This window comes from Peromyscus maniculatus, chromosome 1 (assembly GCF_049852395.1).
Source record: "Peromyscus maniculatus bairdii isolate BWxNUB_F1_BW_parent chromosome 1, HU_Pman_BW_mat_3.1, whole genome shotgun sequence".
Taxonomy (NCBI): Eukaryota; Metazoa; Chordata; class Mammalia; order Rodentia; family Cricetidae; genus Peromyscus; species Peromyscus maniculatus.
In genome coordinates this window covers 3087680-3101241 of record NC_134852.1, presented here as the reverse complement: position 1 = coordinate 3101241, position 13562 = coordinate 3087680, and the positions used below count along the sequence as shown (strand labels likewise).

At 38.4% G+C, this 13562-nt stretch overlaps 1 protein-coding gene across 1 annotated transcript; it reads right to left on the bottom strand.

Moving 5' to 3' along the window:
• Positions 1-2253: 2253 nt before the first annotated feature.
• Positions 2254-13331, bottom strand: LOC102914736 (vomeronasal type-2 receptor 116-like). The gene is made up of 5 exons (XM_076565484.1): positions 13191-13331; positions 12005-12808; positions 10882-11109; positions 7553-7676; positions 2254-3173 (listed from the first exon to the last, which is right to left on the bottom strand). The coding sequence occupies exons 1-5, from the start codon at positions 13314-13316 to the stop codon at positions 2254-2256; spliced, it is 2202 nt and encodes a 733-aa protein (XP_076421599.1). The 5' UTR covers positions 13317-13331.
• Between the last annotated feature and the right edge of the window lie 231 nt (positions 13332-13562).

Below are 13562 nucleotides of genomic sequence, written 5' to 3'. Positions count from 1 at the left end.
AATTCATGCCTACAAAGCCAGTACCATCTGGGTGACACTCACACCATCAAATTTGACTGCCAGCATGAAATACAACTGCCTCTGGGACACGGCATCCGTGTCCCAACAGGAACCACTTCTCAGAAGATTTCAACTGAGCAATGCTGTGCTTTTTTTTGAGACATGGTTTCTTATTGTACTTTTAGTACCTGTCCTGGAACTCACTCTATAGCGTAGGCTGGCCTTGAACTCACAGAGATCTGACTTGCTCTGCCTCCTGAGTGCTGGGATTAAAGGCAAGCACTACCACCACCAAGGGCTCTTCTTAATCACCACTAATTTCTCAACTCCAGCCAACAAGCATCCAGTATCTCAGTAAAACAAAGGTTTCCCTTTAGCAGTTCAGATATTTTGTTAATCATAGCTGGTTATGCAGGCCCAGATAACCAGGACCACAGAATCTTAATTCAAAATAACAAATGGCTCTAATAACATCTTTAAACTTCACAAGCCATTCTCCCATCTTCTACATTGCACTCAAAATTCTTATATTCCAAGCTACTCAGAACAGCTCCCATTAGGTAAACACTCAAAGAATTTTCTTACACAATGTTTCACAGTCCCTCCATAGTCATCCTACAAAACAACATGGTCAGGTCTGTCAAAACAAGACCCCACTCCTGGTACCACATTGTCTTAGTTAAAGTTTCTATAGCTAAAGTAAAACAACATGGCCAAAAACCAAGTTGGAAAAAAGGCTTATTTTGCATACATTTTCACATTTGAGTCCATCATTGCAGGAAGCCAGGACCAAAATCAAACAGGAACTGAGGCAGAGGCCATGGAGAGGTTCTGCTTACTGCCTTGCTCAGCCTGCTCTTATAAAACTCAGGACCACCAGCCTGGGGATGTCACTACCCTCGTTGACCTGGGCCATCTGCTAAAGGGAAACCTTTGTTTTACTGAGATACTGGATGCTGACTGGCTGGAGTTGAGAAATTAGTGGTGATTAAGAAGAGCCCTCAGTGGTGGTAGTCATTGCCTTTAATCCCAGCCCTCAGGAGGCAGAGTAGAATGCATGTGTAACAGTAGATGACCAAAAGAAAACGAACTCTGTGGCATCTTTGGATGTTTCTTGCCTCACAATATCATGTCAGTGTGTTTTCCTTTTTTGTTTCTTTATTTCTTTGTTGTTTTAGTCTTTTTGTTTTGTTTTGTTTCATTTTGTTTTGTTTTCTCTTCTTTTTTTTCTTCTACTGCTAGTTTCTTTGACTGTGTACAATGGCTACCACTTTACAGTTTTATGGGACTGAGAATGTGCAACCAAGTGGTTCTCTGATTTATCTGATTTTTCTTGGGCTCCTTTCCTTCTTTTTGTTTGTTTTGTTCAATCTAATGTGCTATTGTTTTGTTTTTTCTTAGTCTGTTTCTTTTTATTATTATCCCACAGAAATCTCTTTATTTTCTAGTGACAGACAGAAAAGGTTTGGATTCTGGTGTTTGTGTGTGTGTGTGCGTGTGTGCATGTGTGCGTGGCGTGTGCGCGCGCGCGTGTGTGTGTGTGTGTGTGTGTGTGTGTGTGTGTGTGTATGTGTGTGTATGTGTGTGTCTGTGTCTGTGTGTGTGTGTGCATAACAGTCTTTGGAGGTCCAAAGAGGACATTGATCCCATCGAGATACTGTTACAAGTGGGGTGTAAAATGCATTTTATGATGTCTGTGTATTGAACTCTGCCACTTTACAAGAGCAGTACATGATTTGTCTGCTGAGACATCTCTCCAGCTTCTGCAATATTCTGCAATATCTGTTTATTGTAACATCCATGTCACTCCTAAGTTCTACTTTGCTAAATCCAAAGATGCATCAGGATTCTGTAGTCTTCCGGCCTACAAGGGGTAGCAATTTATTGCCTTCATCTGCAAACATGAGATCACAAAGTTCCTTCAGTTTCTCCAATAATCAATTGCTGTCAAAGTCTTACATTCACTAAGTTATCCAAAAGAAACCTCTGAGTTAATTTCAAATCTTGTTACATTTTAGAGACAAAAAGAACACTTCCACTCATCACTAATGTCCAAAAGCAAAGTCCTCTAGAAATTGGTGGCTGAGTAGAAAGTTATGGGATGCAATATACATAAAAGTAGCATACATGACACTGATAAACAACACCATTAGAAGAAACAGTGAGAGTCATTAGCTAATACTAATAATGAATAATCTTGCATTGTATCCTAACAGTTGGTTCTGTACCAACATTAAATTTGACAGTTGAAATTTATGAAATGTGAGTCCTGGAAAACGTTTTCTCCCTTAACTTTTGAAGAGAATTTCTCTCTGGTCTTATCAAAATGATATAGCACTTGGGGACAAAGATGCATCCCAGCAAGCCAGCACTGGAGGCTAAGATGGAAAAGACCTCCACAGCCACCATGACCTTGCCCTTGGTGCTGTGGTAGACAGGGAGAAAAGTGACCCAGACACTGCAGAACAACAGCATGCTGAATGTCAATAATTTGGCTTCATTGAATGTGTCAGGGAGATTCCTGGCCAAGAAAGCCACAGTGAAGCTCCCCAGGGACAGAGAGCCCAGGTATCCTAAGACAGAATAGAAAGCAGTTACTGAGCCCTTGTTGCACACAATGATGATGTGGCCATGCTCAGAGTGTGCATCAATGTCAACAGAGGGAGGAGAAACTCCCAGCCAGAATGCACAGAGAATAATTTGGATGATGATGCAGATAGGAATGATGTAGGTTGGTGCGCCTGATACCAGGAGCCACTTCATTCTTCTTCCAGGAGTAGTGACTTTGAAAGCCAAAACCACAGTAATTGTCTTGGCCAACACGGTGGAAACAGCCACAGTGAATGAAACTCCATATGTTATCTGCTGCAGCATACAGGTAGCTGAGTTGGGATGGCCGATGAAGAGCAAGGAACAGAGGAAACAGAAAATGAGGGAGATGAGCAGGATGTAGCTGAGAGTGAGGTTATTGGCCCTCACAATAGGAGTGTCTTGGTGCTTCACAAAGATCCCAAGAACCAGAATGGTGAACGTAAACAAACACAAGGCCATACAAGAGAGAGTCATCCCCAAGGGGTCATCAAAGGCCAGAAATGTCACATCTTTGTACAGGCAGTGGTTCTGTTCTGCATTGGCATACTGGTCCTCTGGACACTTCATACACTGATCCATGTCTGAAGCAGAAAGCAAAAGTATTGTTAGTGCAACTTCAGCATTTCTTATGGACCGGCCATGCCATTGTTTTTTGGAAACTTTACAACATCCACACACTTTATTGATAAAGATGTCAATGAGACTTTTCTGAAGAGCAATGCTTCCAGTTCATAATGCCTATCTTCTTCAAGGACAAACACAGATCCTTCTGACAAACACATATCATTTTATAATATGAATCTTTCTGTCTGAATTAGAAGTGATGCCCTCATGAGAGATGGAGATTTGGTCTTATCCAATATGAAAACTCTTACAGCTTTTTTTTTACATTCACATATGATCACCACCAAATACATGAGTAGCTGAGCACAAAAAATGAATCTATTGTGTGTGTGTGAGTGCAAGTTCATATGTGTGTGAAAGCAGTAAATGAAAATGAGTGTTTGAAAATAGTAAATGAAAAAGAGCTCATGAGTTTGAGAGATTTTTTTATATGTGATGTGTGGGAAACAGAATGGGGAGAGAGAGGTTTTATAATGATGTATGAAATTCTCAAGAAAAATTAATGAAATATGATGCTTTTAGTTGTGTCCTCATCAGTGAACAGGGTCACTAAACAGTGTATAAAATAAAATAATCATACTATTAACGTAGAAAACACTATACATACATACATAGCACCCAGAATTCTTGTATCTTATATCACCACTTTGGGAGCATAGAGCACCTACTTCCTTATGTATAAAATTCTAAAGATAAATTAATTAAATACGATGCCCTTAGCTGTGTCCTCATTGGAGAGTAGGGATACCCAACAGTTTATAAAGTGAAATAATCCTAATATTACAGGTAGAAGACTCTATTCAAATATAATACCCAGAAATCTTTTATCTTATATCACCACCTTTGTGAGCACAGAGCACCTAATTCCTTCAATAATTTCCTTCTATATGAAAACTCTGTGGGGACTTTCCCCCTAGGTGTTCTTGGAAAATGAGGGATAAGAGATTTTGATAGAAATATAGAAGAGAGAGAGAGAGAGAGAGAGAGAGAGAGAGAGAGAGAGAGAGAGAGAGAGAGAGAGAAAGCCTCAGAGGAGCCTAGATTCAAATCCACCAGCCCAGCACTTTATTCCCAAGGGCTCTTTATATTAATGCCAAGGGGAGAGGCAAAAGACCTCCCCATTGCTAGATACAACTAAATGTAGACAATATCAAACACCTAGTACCCAGGCCCGAAATCCAATCATCCTCTTATGCAGCCCTGCTGGTAACGCAAGCTCAGATATACCTAGGAAACTTCTGTGTCCTACAACAGACCTAGGTTCTACTGATGTACTCAATGGTGAAAGAGTTATTGGTAAAACAGCGTGAACAAGACAACATGAGAACTCCCAAATGAGAGTGATAACACAGAATATTTGAATTGAACAATAATACCCCATTCATAATTTGTACTTTCCACCACAGCGAGTAGTGAAATATTGTAATTGTGCTAAATTGTGGATAATAACACTTCCAGGATTTTAAGTCATTCCATGAATAAAACCAACCTAGCATTTATGGCCAGCTATGATTACATTTTTTTGTTTGTTGTTCTTTTAGGGGCTGGAAAGATGGCTCAGCCCCTGAACATGGTCTGTTGTTACAGGGGGGACTAAATCCAATTCCCAGTACATGTAAAGTGCCATATTACTACCTGTAACTCTGGTTACAGATGCCTTCACATAGACCTGACCCTGTATGGACTTGCTACCCTCTACGTATGCCTAATTCAAATATTCGTAAACATAAAGTTTTTGTTTATTATTTGTTGGTATTTTCATTATAAATACCCTTTATACTTATTATCTTAAATCAATTTTATTACATTCTGTTTGTTTATTACACATGTGTGTTTGTTTGAGTGTGTGTTTCTTTGAGTGTGTGTGTGTGTGTGTGTGTGTGTGTGTGTGTGTGTGTGTGTGTGTGTGAAAAGTGCAAGTTGTCAAGAAGCCATCTTGTAGGTGTTGGCTCCATCTCATTTCAATGGGCTTCCTATGATGAACTCAGGTCGTCAGACTTGAGGCAAGAGATTTACCCGCTAACTCTTCTCATTGACCTTAAATATTTTTTTAAAGATTTAATTATTTATTATGTATACTGTTCTCTGCTTGTATGTATGCCTGCACACAAGAAGAGGGCACCAAATCTCATTACAGATAGTCATGGGCCACCATGTGGTTTCCGGAATTTGAACTCGGACCTCTGGAAGAACATCCCATGTTCTTAACCACTGATACATGTAGCAGGAATCTTAACAGGTCTTATTAATAAAATCAAACCTGAGGCCAGTTATTGGGATGAACACTAGAAGGTCAGAGAGACAGAACAAGCCACAGCTACCTCACTTTCCAGATCCTCAGCTGATCCTGTTTCCTCACACTGGAGGCCACTGAGTCCTCATCCAGAATGGGTCTCAGCTGAACTGCTGCTAGAAGCCTGAAAGCTTAACCAGGCAAATGCTTCTAGTTTCTGGTCCTCACACCTTATATACCTTCCTGCTTTCTACCACTAGTCCCTGGGATAAAAGGTGTGAGTCACCATGCTAGGCTGTATCCTTAAACACATGGATTTTTGTCTCTGGAATGCTAGAATTAAAGGCATGAGCTACCACTGCCTATCCTAAGTATCTAGTGACTATTCTGTTCTCTGACCCCAGATGAGTTTATCAGGGTACACAGTATTTTGGGGAACACAATACCACCACAGACATTTATCCAATGCCCTAAATGTCTTTTTAAAACGTTCTTTGCATTATAGACAATGGCAAAAACAATTCTTGACTCTCCTTTGAATTTGGACATCTCCAAATCAATAACCAGTTGACTTGTATGTCAAACTATCATTGAAATAATTGTGGCTGTTTCTTTTAACTACAAAACTCTTTTATCTATATTATTGTGACATTCATTGCTACTGTGTACAAAATTTTAAGTGGGACACCTGTCTTTCTCTACATCAAGTGTTCACACTTTTCCCCATTTTTTTTTATATGAAATCAAGTGCTGTTTCGTGTTTAGCTGTTTCTAGCAATTTTCCCCGCAATTACTACACTTTATTCACCACAACCTACAATGGCATCAGTCTCAAAACTCTCCAAAAACCTCCCTCACATGGAAGTAAGAGCACTTGCATCCTCCCAAAGTTTCCTTATCAGGTTCCCATTGCAGCCTTATGGTTCCACCCTAAATTCACATCTTCATGCTGTCTTCCCCACTCACATGTTAGCTAAATGACAACACAAAATACTAGCCATTCATCAAATGCTGTATAAACAGCATGCCCACCACCACACAATACTTATTTACCATCCCAACACAGGGTGACTCAATCTCTCTCTTTGTCAGCAGTGTTTGTGTGCAGTGGCAAGAACAAGTTGTGTACGATTTATGACTTCAGTGGCAGGAGATGTCTCAACAGTTAAGAGTGCTTACACCTCTGCAGAGAACAAGGGTTTGGACTCAGCATCCATGAGGAAGCTTATACCTGTCTCTATCTCAAATTCAAGGTGCTTGTATGCACTATTTTGTCCTCCACAATCTCCTGCACATAAACTCACACAGTAACACATACATACATTCAAGAAGGATAAATGAATAAGCAACTATTACAAAGACTCATGACTACAATCTAGTCTACATGTACCTTTACAGGGATATAAAGATTGGGACAGATACAGCGTAGAATTCCCTCACAGGGCTGTTTGATTTCTCAAAACACTTTCTTTTACAAAATACTACCAGCAATGATTTTACAGTGAGTCAAATATATATGTGAAGGCACAGGTTGTAATATATAAGGACATTATTATTGATCACATACTTGTAAAACAAAATTAGGAAAGGAATAGATTTTATTTGTAGTGTAAAAGGGCCACAGACCTTAGTAGGTCCCCACACGCTCCCTAGCTCGACTAACTTCATGACAGAAGTACCACTCAGACTATAAAACTCACCACCTAGCAGCACCATATGCCAAAGTGAAGCAAAGGCCTAATCCATCATCTTTCTTACAGTTCTGGAAAAGTCTCAAAATGTACTGACTTTGCTTCTTTAACTTCTGTAGATCTGCATTCGGCTCACTGTTCTTGGTAGCTGAAGTATATCAACCCAGAACATGGTTCTTTTGCTTCAAATCTCACTCTGAGAAAGGCTCAATGCTACACTGGGGTCCTGTATACCAACTATAGTTGACATCCAGCTAATGATGACTTTATTTGGCTTAAACGTATGTCTGAGCAGTCTTCTCTGGTGAATACCACACAGCAGTGCAGCCCCCTTCCAGGCCCCTTTGATAGTGCAGTGTGGATAGCAGACACCAGTGAATCTGAAGGATTTCTCCCTGCAGTAAACACTTACCTGTCTCATTGGAAATCTCATTTGCTGGGCAGGGGGTGCAATCAAAACAGCAGGCTGCCATTCCTTCTTGATGGAATTTTCTGAATCCAGGATGACAATCAACACTGCACACAGCAGAGGGCATCTGAGGAAAATCAGACAGATGCTGGGCCAGGAGTTTGGCTATGCCTACAATAGTTAGAGCATCTCATCATGTGGTTGAGGTGTTAACAAGTTTTCTTTCTATACATGACCTGAGTGAACCCATTTCTTTCAGGACTTTGTACAAGCTACACATGAATATTGTGTAGCCTTGTACAAAGTCTGGCCATATTGGTGACCTAATTTTAGTTGCTCATTAATTCTGGGAAGCACCACCACACTTTGTTCCACTTCTGAATTTAGTGGAAATGCTTTGAGTTTCTCTCCATATTGTACAATGTTATCTATGGTTTGTCTTATACAAAATTAATTTGTCAAGAAATGTCCTTTTTATTTTTCAAGGGATTTTTTTTACATAATTCATTGTTTACTGTCTCTGAAGGAATGCTGGGCATTGCTCAAGACCTTTTCTCTATCTTTTTCAATGAACATACAATTTATAATCTAGCATATATTTATGTGACATATTATACTTGATTGATTTTCATATGTTGAACCAGCCTTACATCCCTATAATAAAGTCTTTTGTGTGTAGGTTTTGATCTTTCGAATGTGCTCTTTAGACCTGTGAGCGAGTATCTACTTGAGGATTTCTCTGTCCATATTCATTGATTAGAGTACAGTTTTCTTCTTTCTGATTCATTTTACCTGGAATGGTCTTTTTCCTGTACTGCGAAGACTCTATTCTTTTTTATGAGTGCAGTAGAAAGACAGTATTGTTTTTTTTAAATTCCTGTCTGTGTCCTTTGATTAGAGAGTGGGATTCTTCAAATTCACTTATTAATGAAAGGTATTTGGTGATTATTGTCAATTTGTGTTTGTAAGCTTTGATGTATTTCAAACCTTTGCTTTTCTGTCTAGTGATCTAGTGTAGTCTACACATTCCTGTGACATCTACTGTTTATCTTAATACTCAGTGTGAAGGAGTGTGACATGTCAAGACAGTCTGGAAGTGCCTTCCTTTGTGATGTTCCAGTAGCTATATATTCCTGCAGTTTGTGTTCATGATTACAAGTTTTTCTATCTTCCAGAAATTATGAAGGATAGCTTTGCTGGGTATAGTAGTTGAAGTTGGAAATTTTGTCTCTGTGTTAAAAACATAATTGATACTCCCTCCTTTTAAAGTGTCTATGAATAAAGGTACTGTGATTATGATGGGGACTTTCAATGAAACTGATCTTCTCTATTGTAACCTAAATTTCCTCTTTATTCTGCCTAATTCAGATTTTAAGTAATATTCAAAATTCAAAATATCCTTTTCTGAACCTGTCTGTTAGGGCTTCTGACTGCCTCCTCTAACTGGATGCCCATAACTACCCCAGCATTTGGTAAAATTTTGCCTGTCATTTTATTAGAAATACCTTTGGTCCTTTCACATGTTGTCCTCCTCTTGTGCCTGTGCTTTCTTAATTTGGTCTTTTGTTGATGTCCCCTAAGTCTCTTGTGTTTTTTCATCCTTCCTGATTGTTTTCTCTTTGGCATAGTTTGAATTATAATTCACCTGTCTTTTTTCAAGTCTCAATAGCCTGTCTTCTACTTGAGATATTCTCTGAGTAAGAAGTTTTATAGGTTTATACAGTATGTTATTTGAATTGTTTTGTCTTTCATTTTCAGGATGTTATTGAGAATTCTTCATTGTCATTGTACCTTTGTTGAATTTTTGTCACATCTTCACTCTATTCCTTATTATTTGAAGTATTTGTGATCTAATTGGATTGCCCTTAGAGGTGATTTTTTTATTTTCTCGTTGATTTTTTGAACATCCTTACAATTATTCTTTGCAGTCTTTGTTTACTATGTCATTGAGTTCACTGTCAGATAAGCCTATTATTGTATCATTTGGAGTCATGCTGCCTCACTGTTGGCAAGTTTCATATCTGCATTACGATTTGCATATCTAGAACATAGTACATATTGGGTTGATTTTAGTCCTGCCTACCCTTTTGGTTGATGATTTTGCAATGTTCAAGTTAGGCCTGATAGAATCAGGCTTGTGATTCCATTGCTTGCCTCTGATCTAGTGGAACAGGCCAGTAGCAAAAAAGTCATCCTATTTGCTCTGTTTTCTGAGCATAATTTTCTCATCACTGTGAAAATAGAATATTAACTCTTGATTCAACTCTATTTGAGCAACTTGAAATTATCACTTCAAATTAAGTTTGCACACTGTCTGGAAGTAAACCCCTTTCAAATCCAACACACAACATTCTAGTAGGCAATGTAGTTCAGATACTATAAAACCAGACACATCAGAATCAATATCTATAATATATCTGGGGACACATAATGGGATATTTTATTTACAAATTTTCTCAAAGCCAAATTATGATGACTCTGAGTACCTCTCCAACCAGTTAAGGAAACAATACAAATCTTTTTTTTAAAAATTTCATTGTTCATTTCTTTGTTTGTTTGAATAAGATATGCAAGAACTTAGGTGCAAAGAAATGCACTTCTAATGAAGGATTCCTTTAGAAGTTATGATTCAGGGCTGGAGAGGTGGCTCAGCAATCTCTCATACATGTTGTTCAATCCCCCACTCCTACACTTAGGCTCAAATTTGTATTCAGTTCTTGATTTCTTAATATTTTTAAGTTATAATTAATAACTTTATGTTATTATATAACTTAATAACTTTAAGTTATAATTAATAAAATATCTAAGGTGGTCCATGAAAATGTGATGTGTTGTTAGAGAAATCGGGAATCTAGGACCTCCTGGTAAAAGTGCTTCACTAAAATTATAGAATATAAATTAGTGACTTGCATAACTGTTCCTAGTTCCAAATCTTTCCTTACAATTAGCTTCAGTCTTTTCAGCATGCAGATGAGAGAGTCAACAGAAGAGAAGAAAGGCAATGGGCAGCAATCAGAATGGTACCAAGGGAATATTGATAACTTTACTGGGAATAATATCAAACATTGTTCATCTAGTTTATATTGTTTATAAATCAGAGAGTTTCTGAAATGATAAAACTGTATCATATGTGTGGCTTAAAGTTTCAAAAAATTATCTAAAAATCATGTTTTTTAAAAACTGAAATGGAGAAACATCATATAGTAGTTTAAAATGGAGTCTTTACATGACCATCCTTCTAATTTCACTAAGTCACAGGCAAACCCAAATGGCCCCACTTGACACTGGTTACAGCTGTAAGGTGTGCATCAGTACATTTTGGTCAGACTCACCTGTCTAGTTCCTGTGGTCCACTTTATCATGTCTTCATATAAATGGAGCTGTTCACCATGTGGAAAATATGGCTTAAACTCTCCTATTTTCACCTTAAGTCCAACACCATGGGGGAAATTACAAATGTGGTAAATGCCATACTCTGCTTGCAGTTTTTCTTTCTGATTCATATTTATTACATCTCCAACAGGATTAATAAAGTGCATATTCTTCAGAAATGGGTGAAGCTAGAAGATAGGCAACTTTTTAAATCTATATTCCCTTATTATAAGTCTGAAAATCTGTTCTGATTTCATCCCAAGGCAACTTTATTGAAGGTGCCCAAGGGAGAAACTCAATGAAAGCATGTGAATAAATGAAATCATTCTGTTCATATGATTTTAGTTCTCTCAGAGGAAGCAATCAAACACAAACACAGATATATACACAACCCCAAAATATAAACACGCACCATATACACATACACCTACAAACACACACACATACACACACACACACACACACAAATCCACACAAATACCCATGCAGAGGCACACATAATACAACCACACACATACACACTAGCACACACCTACAGATAGACATAAGCAATCAGATACAGACACAAATACAGAGACACACAGGCACATAAAGACACAAAACACACAGAGAAACACACTGATAAAAACATTCACAAAGAGACATACGTACACACAACAAATATATATGCTCATATACACAGTTACAAACACAGGAGAGAGACATTTATACATACACAGAAGCACATCTATACATACACATCCAAAGGCACAGAAGTGCATTTAGACACCCATAAAGACACAAACACATACATAGACACAAAGACATAAAGACAATCAGACACAAATATACTCACACACACAGGCACACAGGTAGGTATTGAACTGAATCTCAGCACTATTTCCTGTGATTGCTCTCCGATAATCAAGAGGGATAAGGTCCACAGAGCTTACAGTGGTATCAGAATCACGTGAATACACTTACGCAAACTATCCGTTATAGTGACCATCACATATAAGACAAATATTGGTTTCAGCAAGCGAGAAACTCTTAAAGAATATGGCATTGATGACACCAAGTACCATCCATTGGAAGATACAGTACCTGTGAGCAGCCAGAATCTAGTGCTCTCACGGTGTTGATTGGCTGGTTTTCTACATATTGAAGAAGCATTTCATGGACAGCATGGGCCATAGCATACACAGCATTGTATATATCATAAGTATCATCACTAAAGGCCGTGTCAAAACTCTGTAGCATTAACCATTCCAGTGAGACATTAGATGAACAATTTTCCAATGTCTTACAGTTAGATGCTGAGGCTTCACAGCTAAAGTACATCCACCCCAGTCCTGCCAGGAACATGTCTGTGTATTTGGCTGGGTTCATTGTCTTAACAAAATTTTTAAAACCAGAAATCTCAGCATGGTGGTGTGCAAAAGCAAGAGTCCCATAGAATGAGTCAAGGGTGAAGTTTCTCTTACTTGTAATGAAATCCCACTGTGAGGTGGTGACCCATATTCTCTGTATATCCTGTGATATCCACATTCTAAAGCACACAGCTAGAGTACTGTCTGTATCACCATAAATGATAACAACATTTGTGGATGATGTCTCAATTTGGTTTTTATACACTTTAGCTCTTGACATGTATAACTCAATGTTGAATGGGATCACCATCACAAAGGCTAAACAGACTCTTTGGACTCTACTTTCTCCTCTCAGATCTGAAAGAAATTGGAGACCCTGGTCATCATCTGAGATGGTCAGCCCAACCCAGTTCCAGTTGAAGTGAATTATCAAAGAGACCATGGCCAGTGCCAGAGCTGTGTCCTTGGGGGCCATCTGATACAGATTGGGAAATTGTTCATGATCACTCAGGATAGAATGGAAAGGTCCATAGGTGAGCTGAAGGACATAAAACATAGGGAGCAGCATGAGGTAGAGGATTATCAGAAATCTCAATGGAAGCTGTGAGGGGATGAAACACCAGTTTGAAATGACAGGAAGACAATTTTTCCCTATTACTACAGTTACACTACATTGTTGGAATCCTGAAAAAAATCAAATTTCTACAATTTGTTCAAGGAAAATCACCTTGACTGCAAGTTCCTCTTCTCATTTATATATCAACTAATGAATTGGGAATGTTCCATTGAGGGCCTGATTAATCACACGTGAAACTGATTTACTTGAAAGTGAAGCCAATCTCCCTCTCATATCCTCCTTAGCATCAGGCTATCCCAACTAAGGAGAAAAATTCAATTCTTTCCCACTCAAACAACCTTACCTGTATATATTTGGAGATCTTTAGAATTGGAGTCACCTTCAGAGATGTTGATAATATTGGTCCTGTAATTACTACTTCACATTTGGTCAGATCTTCACAGATGTAGTTAAGGAGAGGAATGTGCATTGCTGCAATATAGTCTATGAAAATATGATGTACCTGTTTACCAGGAAAATTGTTATGGAGGAAGTGAAAATTGAGTGACACATTTGGTAGAAGATATAGACTCCTGTTGATTTCTTCCACAGCAAAAGCAATAGGCAGAATAAACTGGTAGTTTGGAGTTGGCATTCTGAAAAAAAAGGGCACAGGGTTCAGTATGAATAAGGCTCTCTAGATGAATTCTTTGTAGTTAATACAAGCACTATCATG

What these genes read in the sequence shown, in the direction of transcription:
- LOC102914736 (XM_076565484.1), bottom strand. Translation starts at nt 13,316, where the DNA reads ATGCACATTCCTCTCCTTAACTACATCTGTGAAGATCTGACCAAATGT. An exon ending in AGATCTCCAAATATATACAG is followed by an intron (nt 12,809 to 13,190) that starts GTAAGGTTGTTT and finishes TATGTCCTTCAG; the next exon opens with CTCACCTATGGACCTTTCCA. An exon ending in TGAGATTTCCAATGAGACAG is followed by an intron (nt 3,174 to 7,552) that starts GTAAGTGTTTAC and finishes TTTCTGCTTCAG; the next exon opens with ACATGGATCAGTGTATGAAG.